Here is a 20149-nt window from a genome sequence, read left to right on the forward strand (position 1 = left end):
TATGAAGCATCAGTCATCTGCACAACCGGTTGCAATTGGCCCGATCTTTACACGAAAACAGGAAGTACTACCTTTTGTTAGCTCTTATTGGCTACTGTGGCTGTGGGCATGACGTGGAGGAGCCTAATTGGTCAAGTGGTGTGTCAATCAAAAGGGTCGCACTGCGGCGGTCATTTTGAAGCAAATGTTTGGCACATTATGCTAACTGAAGCTAACAAAACCTGGAAGATTCGCGCGTCTGTCGGCTGTTTTGAAACGATTAAACATTCTTTCGCGAATCATCAAAGTGTTTTGGACGAAGTGTTTCAGCGGATTGGATCTTTTGCTGATGTAACCGGACCGTTTTTGTCGGAGTCTGATTGGTGGAGAACTTTACTGTCAGACTTCAGGTGAGTTTCCTCAAACCTGTAACCGTTTGTTGGTTCTGTGTCGAAATGATTCACGTCAGTGGAACCACAAGAATCTTTGTTTTCTAACGATGTTGGACATGAAACTGAAACGGAGCAGTTACGCACAGAGACGGTGAAGCTGACGGTCAGACGGCCCGCAGGTCGACCGTTTGACGCTGAACCCGGAAGTAAAGCGATTGTGATAAATCCCGAAACCGGAAGGTCATTTTTCAGTGATTATCAAACTTTTTAGCAACATTTACTCAGCGTTTGTTTAGAGATAATTCACAAAAACGGGTTTAAAGTTTATCTTACTGCGCTCTCACGTGCCCACATGTGGTTATTTATCGTTGCTCCTGATCAAAATACACGTTCAGTTGAAGCTAATTTAAGACAAATCAAGTGGATTTCTTCAGGTATTAAAGGCTGTTCAGTACAAACTTCACCTCTCTAGGTTTCCTCAGTGTTTCCTGGCTGAGCTGTGGTGGGTTTGTTGTGAACACCTGTAAGACACCGGAGACTGAAGAGGACATCAGAGCGAATCTCACTTCCTCTTTCTGCTCTTCAAAATAAAACAGCTACACATTAAAAACATAGATACTTAGAGGGAAACTTTTTTCAACCCAGACCTGTTTTCTCAAAAGAATGAGGGCGAGGAAACCAGCGTGCAGGAAACAGGGTCCGGGTTGAAAAACACTAAAGTTTGGTGATGATGATGATGATGTCTCAGGTGTGAACAGAGTCTCGGGGACGCCAGCGTTAGAGAAATCTTTCCTTGTTTTATTTATCACACATTTAGAAAATGAACCACACTATACAAATGTCCACCGTTCAGAAATGAAACAGGCCTCCTGCACGAACCCGGCCGACCTCAAACCAAAAGAGACAACTTCAGCAGATAAAGAAGCGTCATGGCGGCTCTAAACTCACCACCTCCTCCTCTGGTTCAGTCGCAGACTTTAATTTACAGGACCAGCGTTGATTTCGTGTAGTCGTACGGTGGACTGCGTCGGCTGCCCAGTGACTCGACTTTTATTTTAACTTTTAATCTTTTCATGGTCACTGTGGTGCAGGTAGGCAGTAGCATGCAGAAACCTTTGGATGCGGCTCTCCTCTGATTGGCTGTTGGCTAAATTTATTACATTTGCGCTATGTAAAGAAGGGAGTAGGGTTTGTTTTTTCCTCTTAGAGTCTGTGGTTATTATTTACAATATGACAACAGGGAAGTGTGTGTGTGTGTGTGTGCGTGTGTGTGTGTGTGTGTGTGTGTGTGTGCTTGAGTCCTACAGATGGGACGGGACAGGTGAGTGTGTAGACGGGGTTTTCCAGTCTCAACCGGAGGGGTTTGTTCCTTCATCGCTGAAGGGAGAGCAGAAAGTTCACACCCTCCTCCCCTCAGGTTGGTGGTTGGTTGTCATATCAGGGCGGTCACATGGTCAGCGACACACTCACAACATGTCCGCCACTCAGAGGGATCCTCACTTTATTACTCAGACAGAAAATTAAAAAACAAATGAAGATAACAAATAAAATAAAACTGAGGAGAGCCGGCGGGCAGAGGGAGGGAGGCGGGCGTTCAGGCCAGGTAGCTGTACGTGTCCTTCTCGCCGTCCACTCGCTCCAGGTACTCCTTCTCTATCAGGATGTCGATGCATTTCTGTCCACAAGAGGGAGACAAAACCCCAACATGAGATCGGGAACGCAGAAAACCAATTAGAGAAAATCTACGTGACTCTGATGTCCTGCAGTTTTAAACACATCTTGGCCTTATTCAACATTTTTCTTTTTGTCAATAAATCATTTCAATGACAAAAACCACCAATGTGTCTGTCCGTCTCTCAATACTTTGTGACTTCCTGTCTCTGTCTCTCGGCTCCAAGCAAGTGTATTTATTTATTTATTTAAATTAAACAGGAGGGTGTTTGTTGGGGACTATTTTCAATGGTGGATTAATCTACATTTTTTTGCTCTGTGGCTCAAATGAGTAAGATGAATGAGACTCCGGAAACACAATGTTCATGAAAGTTGGAAAATAAAACCCGAGTATTATAAAGTAGGTGTAGGTGTGTGTGTGTGTGTGTGTGCGTGTGTGCGCTTTACCTTGATGACAGGAACTCTGGGCTTGAATCGAGACGACAGCTGGTTCAGGACTTCAGCCAGAAGCTGCTGGTGCTTCAAGACCTTCCTCATCTTCATGATTCTGACTATGGCAGCCTTCAGACACACACAGAATGAATGTTATTCTATCTCTTCACAACAATTAAGACATTTAAGGCTCGTGAGGAACTCAGACTCTGCAAGAACGTCCAACATGACCAGTTCACGCCTGAATCTTGAGTGTCGGTGTGAACAGTCACCTGGATGAGGAGCTTTCGATCCTCCTCGATGTTCTTGTGAGTCGTCTCCTGCTCCTGTTTCTGCTCCGTCTTCATCGGGACGTTGATGTTCACCCTCAGTTTCTTGCTGCGGTGGAGAAAAATAAAGTGAATGAACCGAATCTGCGGCACCACGTCGGACTTCCATCCGTTTGAGTTTCTGCTCGTGTGCAGTGAAAACAGGAAGTCAGAGAAGTTTCTCACTTCTTGTATCCGAGGAAGAGTTTGATGACGGTGTCGGGTTTGAAATCCATCTCGTCCACGTTGGCGTTCTCGTCCTCCATCACCTGACGGACAGACAGACAGACAGACGTCAGAGAGGCAGCCAAGTGATCTGAAGAGTCATTTCTTTTAAAGGAGGGCTGGAGACGACACACTGAATCAGTGCAGAGTCTCAGAGTCACAAACTGACCTCAAAACACGCAGGTTACATGGAGAATAAAATAAGTTTTCAGCCTAGAAACACGGTAAATGTTGTATTTGGTGTCCTCTGGTGTTCAGAATGAGACAGAACTGAAACTGGCGTCAGAGTCACATGAAGGAGTTCGAGCTTGAAGGGAGCGAATGAGGTAAACGTGTGTTTAACAGCTGAACTGACGGTTTGTTTTACTCACCAGCAGCTTTGACTTTAATAAAATCTGCAGAACTTGAACCAGGATGTCCTGATAATGAAGGAAAACGTCAGTTAGTAGAGAAATTAAACGTTTCGCTTCAGATAGCTTGTGTTTCCTGGCAAAGATAGATCAGGTGACCTCTGACCCCTGAGGAGTCCTACAGGGAGAAAGTGTGTTTAAACATCGTGCTCACAGTTTTGATCTGTGTGCTGTCGGTCAGCTGCTGGACGGTGTAACTGTCCTCTGTGTTGTACTGCAGCAGGATGGCCATCTGGAAGGTGGAGGCCTGCAGTGTGTACCTGTAAACAACAACAAACAACAACAAACAACAGGCTCAGTATGAACTCACCGGCAGGTTTAAGATGAATACAGAGAATCAGAGCTCAGCTACGATCGAGCCTTCAGTCTGTATCATCCTGTCAAACAGAAGCTGAGAAGACGTGACGCAGCGCCCACCTGTCTACCTGTCCGCGCTAACGCTGCGAACACGCTGCGCTCTAACACACTCTACCTGTTCTTGAAGCAGTTGGTGACCAGCTCGCCTTTGGACAGGTGATAGAGCCAGGTCAGCTTCCTGCCGCTGTGCCTGCTGGCATAAAACGCCGTGAAGCGCTGATAGCTTCGCTCCAGCTGCAGAAAGACACAGAGAGAGGACAGTTCAGAGCAGTGGTTCTCAAACTGGGGTCCTGGGACCTTCAGGGGGACGTTTGTGGGAGGTCTGCGGCAGGTCGGCACTCGCTCACACGGGCCTGATGTTACAGCTGCAGAAATGCATTTCTGCCTTTTCAGAACACAGATTTTCATCTTACTGATTGTTTCAGATAGACGAGTCGTGAAAGCTGCTCTGCACAGCGAGAACTAAGCTGCTGACACACTGAATCAGTCTCACCTCAGAAGGCAGCGCGAAGGTGCAGGACTGCTGGAAAGGCCAAGACCCGGAGCTCAGAACCTGGATACTGAAGTCCACTGTGAGACACACACACACCAAGAAAACATGTGTTCACATACACATCTGTTCATGAGCGCTGATACACCAGACTGCACTTAAAATTTGGTCAATTTAAAGTCTGGTCTGGTCTGAGCGTGTGAAGCTCCAAAACAACAAAACAAACACCAGAAATGACTTTATTTCTTCAAGAAGTTCCCAAAAAGCACGACCATCCTCTCACACACTCATTCATTCACTTCTGTCTTTGAATGCAGCAGTGTCTGTCTGATGTGTGTGTGTGTGTGTGTGTGTGTGTGCGCGCGCTCTCACAGTCCAGAGGCTCGGAGTTGGTCAGGTGTTTCTTGAACTGCTCGTTCAGGTCTTTACTGACGCCGATGTCCTGGAACATTCGCTGCAGTTTGGACGTGTACTCGAACCCGCACGCTTGCTGCACGAGAAGAAGAAGAGAAGCGGCTTCAGTCGGAGGTTTGTGGGTCTCTGCGGACTGTTTGTCAGAGCGCGATGGACTCGGACGCACCTTGAGTTTGGAGATCATGCTGGCCTCTGCGTCGTCGCTGGCGCTGTTCTGGTGGACCAGTCGTTTGGCCAACATCTTCGCGTAAAACTTCTGGAAAACGTCTTTGTCCTCGATGTACTTAAAAACAACCATCTGAGAGAGGAGACGAGGCGTCACATGAGCGAACAGTACAGCTGTATGTGTAGATGTACAGACACAAATACACGTGACTGATTCCAGAACAGTCTGTGAAATGTAAATAAACCAGAATCAGTCATTTCCAATCAGAGTGTGTTCACTGACAGCAGTTTTCTGAAGTGTCCCTGAGTCCATGTGTTCGTCTCCTTCATCCAATCATGTCAATCATTTTCATTTGTCTTCAAACGTTTCAAGCGATGCGTTCAGTGTTGCATTAATAAAGACTAGTTATTAGACAAAAGGATGTGCTGCTCAGGTGTTCTGAGCCTCCAACACTTCACCCATCAGTAACTCGGTCAGCTGTGTCCACTTGTGCAAACACACAGGTCAACGTGTCTCACCACTTGGTTGAGCGTGTCCTCCAGTTCTGCCTCCTCTGGGTTTTTAGAGCTGAAGAAAAAACACACACACAGTTTGTATTTGCTTCAGGTGGAGACGGCTAAGAGGACACACTGCAGAGAGTGTCTGTCCCTGAGCTCCACGGGACATTCCTGACCCCAGAGACAAGAAAACAAAAACTCTCTGGACTATTTCTAAGACTGCTGCATACTGATCCGTTCACTTGAACTCAGAGGAGGAAGATCACCCACCTCTTCTTCAGTAAGGAGTCGCAGTATCTGGCCAGCAGCTCGGGGGATTTGCTGGACGACTGAGCCATCCTGGTGACGGCGTTGTTGTTGATGAATCGACCACATGCCTGCGAGGAGACGGACCGGCAGCGTTAGAATCAGACCTGTCTGCTGTCTCGTGGACACATGTTTGGATTCCTGTTCACAGAGGGATTACTGACTTTGTCGAGTGCCGCCACGAAGCCGGCGTCATTGTTGAAGGCAGACATGACCAAGGCGTTGTACTTCTTATGGACGTCCAGGGTGGTCTGGACGTACACTTTAGGGTCCTGGAAGAAACACACACATCTTTGGTTCTTATCAGCGTCAATCTGTACACAGTGAAGAGCATCGTTATCGGGAGAGAAAGCGCTCCGTACGTTGAGCGCGGCCTCTCCGCACTTCTCGATGGCGGCCAGGCCCTGGTTGTGGATGTGAGTCTCTAGAAGTTTCTTCAGTTCACCCAGACCGTCTGTGATCCGCGACACCAGGTTGTACATCCGGCCGAGGTCTAAGAGGAGAAACACGACAGCGTTATCAGCCAGCGTCAGGAAAGGTCACGGTGACAGCAAGTCGACAGCGCGTCCTGTCAGAACCGCCGCTTGATCACATCAACTTTCATGTCCTGTCAATATTTTGAGCTGATCAGCTTATTTATTTTCAATCAGGACCTCCAGCACTGGAGAAAGTAGTTAAATGTGTGAAGCTGTGTGTAAATAAGTGCTGGCTGGATGTTTCTGCTCGGTCAGTTTGAGCTCCATCAGCTGCTGAAGGCCAGCGGGGACGGAGCTCAAAAACACACGAAAACAAAACCGCAGGTTTACCTTCATTCTTGTCGGCATCCAGAAGGTTCTGGAACTCGGTGTGGAAGATCTCCAGGTGTTTCTCTATGAGGACCTGCTCACACTTCCTGGCCAGCTCGTCCTGGGTGGATTCGTGGAGGTAAACCTGCACACGGCGCTGCTCCTCCAGCAGCCGAGCCTCCGCCTGAGGAGGAGCACGCACAAGAAGAAAGTCACTCGCAGTTTCCATCCCTCCCTCCATCCATCCCTCCCTCCATCCATCCATCCACCCATTCATCCCTCCCTCCATCCATCCCTCCACCCATTCATCCCTCCCTCCATCCATCCCTCCATCCATCCCTCCACCCATCCCTCCACCCATTCAACCCTCCCTCCCTGGCTGCGTGCAGCTGCACAGACGTCTACCTTCTTCATGTACTCGGTGACGGGGTTCTGCTGCAGGAACTCTGTGCTCTCACGCGTGTAGAAACGTTCGGTGTCGGTGAGGAACTGACACTCAAAGTACTCTTTGTAGACGGACAGCGTGGGGCCTTTGGCGAAGGCGTCCTCCTCGTTCAGACCCAGCTCCACTGCAGAGGGAGGGCAGGTGAGACAGGAGAGCAGGTGTGAACGTGAGGTGATTTCTGTTAGATTTCCAGATCTATCAGGATATCACAGGCCTAAAATCAAGCCTGACATTAATGTGCTCCGCTGACCGATGATGACTGATCACAGCTACAGAACACACCATTAAAGGTCTTACTGGGTTATATACATGCAGCGGGGCTGAAACTGGCCCTCCAAACCAGGCTGATCATGACATTAAGATGACTGTTTACAGTCCATTTGGTTCAGATTGGGTCTAAAGTGTTCTTGATAAAAGTGTCCTGAAGGTCGTCTTTGCTTGTGGACCTACCGTAAGACTGGACCACACCGCTGATCAGTCTGGTGTTAATGGTCTCGCCATTCCTCTCTCTCTCTATCAGCTTCAGCACGGCGTTCGTTACCTGGAGAACAGACATCGTTATCTGTACAGCGATACACAGAACGCTGCAGGTTAAACTCCAGCACGTTAAACTGTTCACGGTTTTTCTTTAATCACTGCTGTGGCTCTCTGTTGTTTCTAACTCCACCGCTGGAAAAGACAGTAAACACACCTGTTTGTTGAGGGGTCGGAATAAACACTCCCTCCAGGTCACGAGAGCCAGCTGGGAGGAGACGGCAGCGAAGCAGAGGGGACAAGAAAGAGAAGGTTAACAGAGGTCGAGTCCATTCCTGATCAGTGTGACCCAAAAACCCCACAGAGCCTGGACATCACAAGGCTTAGAGGTCTTCACTGGGGCAGGACGCTGGTCAAACTGGAAACCACAGAGGCCTCATTCTGTACTCTTAGATGCTGTATGAACATGAACATGAAGCATGAAATGCTGTGCAGGCTTCACGCTTCAAAGTTCTATCCACCCAGAAAACAGTAAACCGTCTGTTTACATAACCATGAATACATGAGAGACGAAGATGATCAGCTGATGCAAAGAGGACGCACTGACGGACACACCTGTGCTGTTAATCAGCCAATCCCTTCATTATTATCTGAAGTGTGACACTACTTAAGGTACAGTGTGACCCTTCGTCTCCAAGGAAGGAAAAAGCACGTTTAACTGCGCCGGACGTTGAGTTCCACTTCCCATGACCACTCTGGGCGGCCGTTAGCGTCTTTCATGCTCTGTGACACAGGACGTGATTCTTTCCAACAGAACTCAGCGTGTTTAAGCATTCAGATTAAAAGCTAAAAATACCCGTTCGGATCCAAACACACCTCCCGTGGAGCCCCACAAGCATCTGTTAGGCTGATACAAACCAGCGGCTGCTCAGACGTACCGAGTAGATCTCATATATTCCCTTGCGTCCCTCGTCGCACTCTCGTCTGACCCAGTGGCGGTTGAGGTAGGCACAGATCCCGTTGAGGACCTTACTAGAGAAACGGTAATCCTCCCACTGCTGGGTGTAAAACTTCAACACACACTCGTCCATTAGATCCTCGCCATCCTGGAGTGAAAGCCAGCGAGGAGGCAAGAGGAAGACAAACGGGAGGAGAACATTGGTAAAACATTGAGGGCGTATCAGCAGCTGTGACGTCTGAAGCAAACAAAGACGTGCTAACGTCCAGCGATGATCTTCTGTGACTCACCTTGAGCAGGCTCGTCAAATAGTTCTTCAGGAACTCCTTGAGCCGCTTGTAGAGCTCCAGGCCTACAAACTGAGCCCCTCCTGGAGTGGTGGACTTTTTGGAGGGCTTGGCTGGAGGCACAGAGCCCCGGCCCTGGCTGGACTGATGGACGCTGGTACAATAGTTATATACATGTCTGAAGGAAGAGTTAAGGACTGAACGAGGTGACGCCACACATCACAGAAGGTGCTCTCCTCAAATGGAAACTAAGCAGTTTCAGCAAAAATCATCTCTGAACTTCAGAAGCACAAAACATGAGGAAGAGCAGTGATGCTGCTTGTCATGACCTATTCGAGGAAGGGGCTTCTTGTTCCTTTACACAGAACGTCACTCTACAACTACAACAAAGCTGCTGTAACTGGGGACCAGCGATGTGGACTCGGAGCCAAAAAACTCCAACATGTCAAAGCCAGATTTTAGCTGCATATAGTTTAAATTAGTGCTGTTCCTTCTGCCTGACATGACAGGATTACAGCTCTGAGCTTACATGGCTGGGTGCACTTTGCACTTCAGGGAGCCGATGACATCCTTCAGTGCAGGGGAGGTGCAGCAGAGGACGAGCAGGTGTGAAACAGCAAAACGTGTCCTCAGAGAAAACTTTTCTTTCCCGCTGCTCCCATCGAGCTCGCCGTGGATTTCATGTCCGCACACTGAAGGAGTGATCAGGCTAACCTGTGGCTGCAGCCGAAACATCTCCACTTCCCCAAAAAACACTGGTGACAAAACCCCAAAACGTTTTTTGAAATAAATACTTCCTTTGACATCAGGGTTGGGCGGTGTTTGCTGAACCGGCACATGGTACAGTACACGATGAAAAACATTTGAATGTCACACGACAGTAAATAAAATCTTCACTTCCCTTTCTCATGCTGACATTTTCAAACTGCTGATCAGACCTGAACCCAAATTATTCTCTTCACGATCAGAAGATATTAGCGAAGCTACAACCAGTAAATTTCACTTTAAAATGACTTAACTGACTAAAGGATGAATCCAGACGCATGCTCGTAAAGATGATGCCCCACAGCATCAAACCCCCCCGACCTCACAGGATACGTGTAGAGTTCCATGTAGCGTGACTTGGCCATGCTTTGCCGTGTGTACACCTGCTGGATGCCAGCCCGCAGGTCGTCCCATATCTGGTCCAGGCCTATCTGTCTCAGTCCGTGGGGGTTCTGGGTCCTGTTTGACGACATCGTGGAGCCCCTTGTCCTCTCCTCTCCCTACCGAACAGTGTCCTCCCCTTCCTGCTCCGGTGAGCGTCGGCCCCCGGCTCCTCTCCTCGGTTGGTTTCTGTCCTGACTCGCTCTGCTCTCAGAGTGCGCAGTCCATCTGGCAGCGGCAGCAGCACTTCAGGAAGCTGGTCGTCGGTTGTGAGACGGGATGCAGTCCCCCTCTGCACGCCTGGGTGGCGCTGTCTCCCACTCCTCCACCTAAAAGCTTTGGCACGCCTCACAGATGACCTGCAACATGAAAAAGGTGCAGAAAAAACACATTTTGATTAACAATCTTTGGCTCTGCTTTGTTATTACAGAGACGACTGATTAAATCCCAGCATCAAAAATCAGTTAGAGACGTCCCACACCTGGACACACGACGTAGCTCCACCTGTACGTGACGCTACCTCACTGACCTGCTGCAGCTCGCAGCCGTGGAGTCCACACACACACACACACACTGCCACAGGCAGCCCTACATCGAGTGTACCTCTGATAATGACCACCAACTACCAACGTTTTATTTCATTCATTATCAGACGCACACAGCAAGTGTCAAATTAAAAAAATATCTATGTGTCTTCTTCGTATCTGTGACATTTTGTCCAGATGCAGACATGTGACCTGCAGTGAAAGCTGTAATGTTGCTGGTGTGATTTTCATAGAAGACCGCCGCTGCCACGCTGCCACGCTGCCACGCTGCTCACGGCTGCTCTCATCTGTTAAAATGGGCACTGAAATGAAAAGCAAGCGGTGGCGTGACGCACATGTGCTGTTCAGGTAGGCAGTGTAACCCAGGCATCGGTTTCCTCAGTACTTTTGGTAGTTAGCAGGTAGGTTATGTGGATTTATCTGCTGAACCCTGGCTCTGATCCCTGCAGACACTGCTGACCAGACTCTGACGTCACACAGCTAATGACAGATTAGTCCACTTCCACACCTCCCTGACTTCCTTCACCCGTCCAGTGGACACAGTGCCCAGTCCCCCTCCTTTTAGAGCACGACGAGCCAGTTTTTACTTTCAAGCATTTGTCCAAACGTCTCTTTTAGTGGCTTCATCTTTTTGTCATCCGCTGCATCGACTGCTTGTGATGACAGTGGAGTGCGTCTGTCTTCTTATTAACATCATGTGTCCAGTCTTAGAGCACAGCCTCTCTGCTGACGTCAGCATTGGGGGAAGCCATCGTTACTGTTGTTGGTGATGGGGTAGATTACCCCAGTATCCACAAAATACTTCACTTTCCTCATGAAAAGCTAATGAAGTTATCCAAAATGCAGCCGACCCTTTTCACATGATCATCATCCAGGTGCTGTGCTCTTACAGTTAATTTGGGCTTTTTACATTGTACTTTACAAAGAACGTACAAAAATCTATTGTTGGCATTTCTGAATCAATTCAGAATCACCGAGGGGAGCAATCACAATTACGTGAATCAATCCGCCACCCCCCCACCTTTACTGACCACGGGGTCAGGTCATCACTGCGACACGACTACAAGCATAAATGCAGCTGGTTCAACAGTGGCGCTGATGACGGTCCAAGGAGGCTACATCATTAAGGCTAATTGACAGACCGAAAGCTGTAATTTCATCCCCGCCGTCCGGACAAGAGGAGACGTTTGCAGCATCAACAACTTTCAAGCCACAGAGAGAGCGAGGGAGAGCGAGAGGCATGAATATCTGTGCAGATTATCTGTGCATACAGCGCCAATAAAAAGCCTTCACCCCCTTCAACTTTTTCATGTTTCTTTGTTTTACTAAACTGAAGCAGAGTGGAAGCAATTAGGCCTTTGGACGCCGATCAACAGGAAAAAAAACTCTTTAATATGTCAAAGTGAAAATCTAACATACCAACCTGAAGCACATCACCTCAAAAAGTTTGCATGTGGAAGTTTTTATGTAGAACTGACTTCATGGTTCCGTTCATACTAACGCACATGGAACATCCTCATTCTCCTCACGTGACACACATGTTATGAAACAGCCGCATTCAGACATAATCTCATTTCCAATACGCCCCGCATGGATTCATGGCACATATCAAACAGATGTGTAGACGTGATACTCAAACTTTGTATGCACGATGACGCTCGACACGTCTCTTTATCAGTGGAGTGTATGAACTACAGACAGAGTGACGGCTGACTCCAACACGGGCTGAACACACGTGACAGGTCCACCTTACATACAGCACATCTCATGCATGAAATGGTTGGATCCTCACTATGAGGAATTTCTATGAACAATGGGTCACGTTGCATCCCGCCATGCTGCTCCTGGAGCTTTACCTGACAATCCATAAAGATTTCAAACAACAAAAAAACAACAAGGGGCATATTTGTCAGTCACACTGGAGCTCCGAGTTAGGAAATTTAGCTGCACCGTCTCCAAAAATGGTCGCAGTGTGGAGCACTGAGAAGAAAGAAAAACGCTGTGGGCTAATTTTTACTGCAATATGCAAGTGTGTGTTTATGGAAATGGAGCAATCGTGGCTAGACGGAGGGGGAGCTCCAAACCGTCCTTCGTGTGGCTGACTTCACACTGAACTGCTGTCACGTGACTGCAGGGCTGAGCAAAGTCATTTAAGGCCAAAGAATGGAGAATTTTGTTTTTTTACAGGGTCTGGTTTTCACTAACGGTTCATTTTTGACAAAATTTTGAAAGAGACATGTAGAATAAAGAGATTCTGATAAAATGTCACTACTTTAAGGTCAGAGCTGGTTACCTTACCTGATGGAAGTGTTCATACCAATGCTAAAAATTCATTCAAGGACCGTCGGAAATGTGAAAATCCAATGATAATTTCAGTTTTTACGCTGTCTGGCAATGATAAATGGGGCAATTTTGGCAATTGTGTAAAACAGGCCTTTCAAATCCACCAGAAGGTTGAGAGGCAGAAACACACATGAACATTTAGGGGCTCATGCTGTGTTCAAATACACACAGCTACCAAATAGAGGTATGACGTCTGAAACAGTCATTCATAAAGAAAACAGAGCTCGGGCCTTGCCGTGTAAACGCAGCGTAAGAGAATCAGACTAAAGGAGGGTGTATGGGCAGAAACTGCTGTGTACATGTAGGCAGCGCTGCTATATTTAGAAGGACCAGGCATGCAGCGCTGCCCGTCACTGGTCATTCACAGCTATTAGGGCCAGAGACTCAGGACGCGACCCAACAGCAACAGTCAGTTAGTGGAAGAGAGGAGGAAGCTGACTGACTCGCTCCGTTCACTTCCTGTGCCTGCCGACAAGTCCTGGCCGCTGCTGCCGGACAACGAACGAACGTTTGACGCCTGAGCAGCTTCAGCGACGGCGCTGCTGCTTTTAAAAACGTGGGAGACCGAAACACTGGATTTGGGTCACATTCTGCGTTTTTGCTGCAAAACTATCAAAATGGCAGCGGATTATATCGACCATTCGGCTAATTTTTCAGCTCTACTTTCTACCACACATTCCTTCCCCAAACACAAAGCAGAACACGGCCGAGTAACGTCACTATTGCTTAAATTAGACCTGAGGACCGACAGTGTCGTGATATCAATGTGAAAACAACTCCAGTATCACAACAGACAAAATATGTGATTGAAGCGAATAAACAAGACATCTGTGGCAAACAAAACTCAATTTTTAGGTCACGTGAAGCACAGTTAAGGTTTACTTTTACTAAGATTTTGCTCAGGGCTGCAACTAATTATTTTTAACATCAATAAATGTGTTGTTGTTGTTGTTGTTGTTAGAAAATACTGAAAATTCTCATCACAAGTTCCCAGACCCCGAGGCGACCTCTTCAAATTGCTTGTTTTGTTCGACCAACAGTCCAAAACCCTAAAATATTCTATTCTCAAAGAATGACACAGAGAAACACAACAAAGCCTCACATCTGAAGAGCTGAGACCATGAAACATCTGACATTTTCAGTTACTTGATGATCTGAATGACTAATGCATTATTTAAATTGTGGCAAGGTAATTTTTTGTCAACTTCGTTACAGCGGAAGAAAGAAACAATAATTGTCTATATTCATTTTCTGGGAAAACAATTTCCCAAAGACCTGTTGTAGAAAAACTCTTGCACAGTACAATTTTCAATTCAGATACTGCTTCTAGTTCTCCAAGATACACCGTGAGCAAGATAACGGCGAGAAGCGCCGAGGTAGACGACGAGCGTCAAAGCAGCAGGAAGCTCCGGCTTCCATCACTCACTCCAATCTTTCATCCCTTTCCACGTCAACCTCTGTCTCCAGCATCACTTCCATCGTTCCTACAAATACATCCATTCCTGAATGTGACGACAACCAGTGGTTCTTTGTGCTGAGTGATATGCAACATAAAGCCTTTTTCTATTCATCCAGCAGGATTATGCAGTACAAGGCATTTAGTCCACCTACACCCAAGCACAGGAAGTGATCCTCACACCCTGCATGCTGTCATTGGCTGGGGGCTACACACCCACTGCCCAAAGGCTGACACCCAGAAACATCCTGAACACAGCAAAATAAGCAAATACAGAGGGCGGGGTTCCAGCAGATAGACACCAACGCACACTTCTAACAGGGCAGAGGTGATGATTTATGATGGAGTCTACATACAGCTCTTCATCCTGCCTCTAAGTTATGTATTTCAGATTTCCTGTATTCATCACAACAGGTGTCACATCATTTCATCTAGTCCAACTATTTTGCAGCTTGACATCTTAAAACACTCACGCAGGATGTAAGCACCTGGTGGGCAGAGCTGTGCAGAGTTCAGCACCTCACCTTAACACCCCCTCAGAGGGGTAACGTTAGCGTGCACACTCACTGCCGTGAACATCTTCGCACTGATTCGTTAAATCCTGCATATCTCTGCTTTAACATATCACATGAAATCAACATGAGAAACATTACAGCAGATCTGAGATTTGGATTTGATCTCAAAGACGGGATTTAAAATAGCACATTTATGGGTGGGAAACATCAATCTCATTTTTGCTAACTTCTAAAAGAGCCACAGAACATTCATTAGGGAAAAGAGACGTGGATGTGGAAACATCTTTTACCAACACTGAACGACTTCCAGGGATGTCAGGTGTGTTTACGATCCCATCCTCGACGGCGTCGGCTCACTCAGGCTCAGGATGCTGGCTGGTGAATGGACTGACGGATGCAGAGCTGGGCCCACGCAGCTCGGCCCAGACTCCAGACCCCTTTCAGCCTCCGCTCGACTTCGGCGGATCCTCGTTAAACTCGGAGAGGCAGCTCTACCTGAGGTGCTCCAGCAGTTGCCATGGCAACTAGGGCAGACAATACCTCCGAGTAGCCCTTGGACAACATGAGGCAGAGCCTTCATTCATTCTCTGTGTCTCTGGTGCTTCTATTCACTGGTGGTAAAGAAAGGTGCCCTTCACAGCAGCACCGGGATCAGATTTCAGATTCCCACACCAAAAGGTATTGGATATGTGTCGCTGCGGTATCTGACCTAGAATCAGCTCACGGCAATGCGAGCAGGAGTTACAGGATGTGGACGGCTTGTCAGGCGGCAACAGTTTCTAGAAAGTTTGTTGTGAAACAGGAATCCCACGGCAAGCCGTCGACAGCGGCGCCATGGTCGCCACGTTTCTCTTTCACACGCGGCAGGAAGGCAGTAAAGTTCAAAGGTCATGACTCATTTTAGGGAACAGCGAGCCTGTGTATGTCCATCAGCCTGTTTATGTCTCACGGCACCACTTAACAACAGAAGCAACTGCCTCTTTCCTCCTTCAGACGTGAAAAAATCAAGACCAAGAGTTCAATGAAGGGTTAGAGCTGGGCGGTGTGAAGGCATCACTCTGAGCTCCGGGAAATCAAAATGGCCATTTGTCAGTATCTGTGCCAATACTGACCTAATTAAGAGGAAAACATGCTTATTAAATACAATCTTATTGTCAACGTATAAGATTCTGTGTCTAAGTTCAGTCATCGTGAGCCACCGACTCCCTGACCTCATACTACTTTATATTAACATGTTCTCAATAACTTTCAAGCAGTAAGTAAACAGGTTTTAAAGCAGAAACCTGAGTGGAAATATCAGAATCAGCAGCAGGAGAGAAAAGTTGATATTTCCATTTCACCCAGTCTGAAACTAAATGTTAACAACATCAGCTCTTACCCTGCTATCTGCTGTCCACAGCAGCAAGATGAGTCCAAACTCCCTGCAGATGTTCATTTTAGGACTTGAAGGTGATGACTGTTTATCTGTAGGCAGACAAACCTCACCTGCGTTCAGCTGCTGGTTTCTACTCTCCCACACCAAATCAGACTTTACTGTCCTTGTTTTACCACAACAGAGTGTGTCGGCCTCTGAGTCGAGTGTGTGAGAGATTTGCTGAACGGGAAGGATGCTGGGAGTGGTGGAGACGGGGAGGAAGAAAGCGAGGGAGAGCGGTGCTCGTGGGAAAAAAGCTCAGCCTGGTAAATCTGATTACCCTGGTCACTGTGTGTCCTGGCCAGACTCAACAACCTAATACCCTACATTTAAAACACAAACAATGCAAAGCACAGCAAAACGCATGCAAACACACACAAGAACCTGCCACCACCGCTTTTCAGAGCACAAAGTCAGACAACAACACGTCTGTTACTCTGATTTTAGGATGTGATCTCCTTCCTTAAAGGTTTTGGTGACCAAAACAAAACCATGAAACTCTGAGGATGAATAACTGATTCTGAATCACAGTGATGAGCACTTCTTCAACGCTGACATTCTTGTTAAGTGCGTGTGTTTGCGTGTGTGTGTGTACATAAACCGATCATGTGCCGGGTTAGGCAGCGAGGGAAGACATTTCATTAGCGTAAGCAGCTTTTGATTTCTGTTGCTCTGCTCAGCATTCAGAAGAGCAGCCAAGCTGAGACTCGCAGCCCCTTTGGATTGACTTTACAATCACTGCCCACAGCACTGTCACCTCACAGCACAGTGTACATGCTAAGCAGACAGACCTGGACGGGTCAGGCCGGGTAAAGGAGGAGGTAGGACGGCCCGACCACACCTGACATGACTTTAAATCTTGACTTTGTCGGGAGCGCAGTGATTTTGCTGCATGTGGTTTGAACACAACATCAACAAGCACGTTGTTTCTAAGGATACCAGTCTGTTGACATCCCGCTGATATGCCAATAGCACTGCCCTAGAAGCAGCATTAGTCATTTTATGCTGCCAAACAGTAACGCAGACTGATTTCAGTCATGCATGCCAGTGTGATGTTGAGCAGAGAGAGACATCAGACCGCTGATGTTGAGAAAGGGCAGATCGGGTGAAACATGTGCTCCATGTAGTATAAACATCACTGAGGAAAACAACCTAAAAGCATATTTCCCATCACACACACGTGAAAATTCAACATTCCTGTCAAAGCCGACACATAAGAAATCTTCAAATGTGACGCACCACCATGTCCACAACGTCAATAACAGCAGCGTGTCATAAAACTGCGGAGAAAGGACGAGCAGCAGTGCAGTCGGTGTTTTTGCGTTGACTGAACATACATGCTTCTCCTTGAACTGACGAACTCCATAAGATATGACAGAGCAGATGCAAGTCCGGATATGAGCGTTTACTGCTTTTTGCCACAGGGCAGAAGTCTCTGAATCACCATGTGTGTGAGGATGGAGATGTCTGCAGCTGCTTTATCACGGTGTACACGCAAAATTACCGTCCTACATCAGGTGCTCCATCTGAGAATGAATACCAACATACGGACACTCACCCACTCAAACAGGTGGATTCTGAGGGGATAAGACGTGTCTACACATGTACAATTAAGGCCCCTTACTCAATTTCGACACTAGAGGCAACTTCAAAATTCAGCTAACATGGCCTCATAGGACAAACTGGATGCTATCTCAAGGGCTGCAAGCTAACAGTATTTCAATATGAGTCACATTTAGGCCAATAAAGACCATGCAAAGAATGAACCGATTTCCTCGCATAACATTTCCTCTAATGATGTGTATCACTGTAAAAATGATCAGCTCTATCAACATAGTATTATTAGGCTACATCTGCTTTGAACTGCAATATCATACAGGTCTAGGATCATTGTTATGACAGTATTAGCACGACCAGCCCACAGGAGGTCCTTCCTTCTGACGGCCATTCAACTACATAACTCCTCTCTTTCGGCTGAAGTAGAACTGCTACCCTGCATTACTATTAAGATCATTATTTCCACTATAACATGCATTTTATACCTTTACTCTTAAATTCATTATCTTAATTACCATTCGCATATTCGCATTACCCATGGCGCATACACATTTGCATATTTTAACCATTTATTATTATTATTTTTATCATTATTATTATTATTATGGCTACATTATCTTCATAGTACTTTGAGAATGTGTTCCTGCCTTTTGAAGTATTTTATCCTTCTTCCTAACTCTGTGTTGAGTAACTTCTAACACAGAAATGTCCCTGCAGGGATCAATGAAGTTTTTCTGAATCTGAATCTATTCAACTACATGAAAAATTACAACCTTCTTCCCTCTTTTAACGTGTCAATGAATACAAGTCATACCAGAAACACAATAAAGAATATATTTCTTTTAATCATCTAAAGGAAGCCTGTGTCTGTACTTCACCTCTTCCATATGTCTTTATGTACCAATATGCAGTAATATAAATGTCAGATTTTAACCTAAATGTAGTGATTAATTAGAGTGGATCTCTGTCTGGACAATTGGAGCACACATTATTGACAACGTTTGGGCTTAAAAAAAACTCCAAAGATTTGACAAATAGCAGAGCTCCTACACATTGTCAACCAAGAAAGACAACACGACCACCGCTACCAACTGTGACTGTGGTGTTTTTCTCTTTCACTTTAAAACTACGACTAATGTTACTTCAAATGTCAAGACGAAGAGAGAGCGAGCAACCAAAGACATTTTCTTCCAGCAGAGGGGCCCTGATCATTCAAGGGAAACTAAAGTATAGTTTAAAAATATAATCCCAGGGAGTTAAGCTGTTTCCTAACATCTCCAGGCCTGGAAATGACTATTCTAATACACCATGGCTCTCTGCAGTATTCCTTGGAGTGTGGGAGCCCTGTGTCAGATTCAAAACAATCACATCTTCCATAAATACATATTTATGTAAGCCAATGGCATGAAAACAAGCACAGCAGCCCTGAGAAAACAGACGACACGTTAGAGAAAACTGGTTTACGAGACTACACAAGATAAAATATTATTTGACATGACTGCAAAGTCCGTGAACCTTGTCAAGTGAGACACTCCACAACTTTTCCATGACTGCTTCCTCCATGTTAACCATTTACGGACAATAAGTAACGTTAACGGTCAGGTATGTCAAACTGTGTTTTTTTCCATTAAAATCAAAGAGAAACAGACAGCATGCAACCAACTGGACCTTCCTCCAACAGAGGGGTCCTGAGCATCTCCTATTTTCCAGACATCTCCAGGCCTGGGAAGTGACGAGGACCGGGTCTTTTCCAGGTATTCCAGGAGTGTGGGAGTCTATGTCAGGTTCAAATCACTATCCTTCACTCCAAAGCGGCACAGGGCCGATCTGTTCTGCCTGATGACGAGCTGAAGCAGCCTCTGCTATATAACGACACTGTAGCCATCCCACAAAATACGACGAAGCTATTCATTAACCGCCTTTGAAAATATGTATTGAGATTATCCAACACTGAGCTGCGAATGGTGTCAGACACTGCTACGCAATGCTGCTAGCTATCATTAGCTCCCAGGCTCGATTAGCCAGTTAGCTTGTCAGTAACGTTAGCTTGGCTGCCGAGCGCTGGGTGGAATAGCTTTAAATCCGAGTACAGCCTCTACTGGGCCACATTTATAATCAAATTAAATACAGATTTAATGTATGAAATGTATTTAAGATAAACGCTGTCTTGGCTGATCAAACCGCAGTGGCAGGGGCAGACGAAGTGCCAGTGTTGTTGGTGTAAAATGGCAGCCTAGCCTCTCGGGCTGCTCAATAATGAGTCAGGAAAACACTTCGCTAACCATTTAGCATTAGCCAGCTAGCGTTTGGCTAGATTGATTGGCATAAGAAAACAGCGCCACCGGCTAACGTTCACAACTCTGAAGTGTCTTCTTACCATTTTAAGGCCGTCGCTGTCACTGTATAATCGTTGTGTGTGTGAATTTTCGGCCCGAAAAGCTGTCTCCTCTGCCGTCTTTCGTCTCTCTGTGTGATTGCTGCCCGATGCTAACTGCGACCGCTCTGCTTCGTTCGCACAAAGATCAGCTCAGCAGCCACCGAATCATGCTGCCTTCAGGTGCTGGCGGAAATATGGGC

General features: G+C 46.6%; 1 protein-coding gene across 1 annotated transcript; it reads right to left on the reverse strand.

Moving 5' to 3' along the window:
* Positions 1–1148: 1148 nt before the first annotated feature.
* LOC143339804 (cullin-1) lies at positions 1149–20121 on the reverse strand. The gene is made up of 22 exons (XM_076761263.1): positions 19950–20121; positions 9695–10101; positions 8600–8774; positions 8290–8457; positions 7569–7619; positions 7328–7418; positions 6838–7001; positions 6454–6616; positions 6010–6140; positions 5812–5919; positions 5612–5718; positions 5363–5411; positions 4845–4976; positions 4637–4754; positions 4268–4344; positions 3890–4008; positions 3572–3677; positions 3379–3426; positions 2969–3051; positions 2747–2852; positions 2490–2603; positions 1149–2046 (listed from the first exon to the last, which is right to left on the reverse strand). Exons 2-22 carry the CDS (start codon positions 9832–9834, stop codon positions 1966–1968), a joined length of 2331 nt encoding a protein of 776 aa, XP_076617378.1. The 5' UTR covers positions 9835–10101; positions 19950–20121; the 3' UTR covers positions 1149–1965.
* Positions 20122–20149: the final 28 nt, after the last annotated feature.

This window comes from Chaetodon auriga, chromosome 21 (genome assembly GCF_051107435.1).
Source record: "Chaetodon auriga isolate fChaAug3 chromosome 21, fChaAug3.hap1, whole genome shotgun sequence".
NCBI lineage: Eukaryota > Metazoa > Chordata > Actinopteri > Chaetodontiformes > Chaetodontidae > Chaetodon > Chaetodon auriga.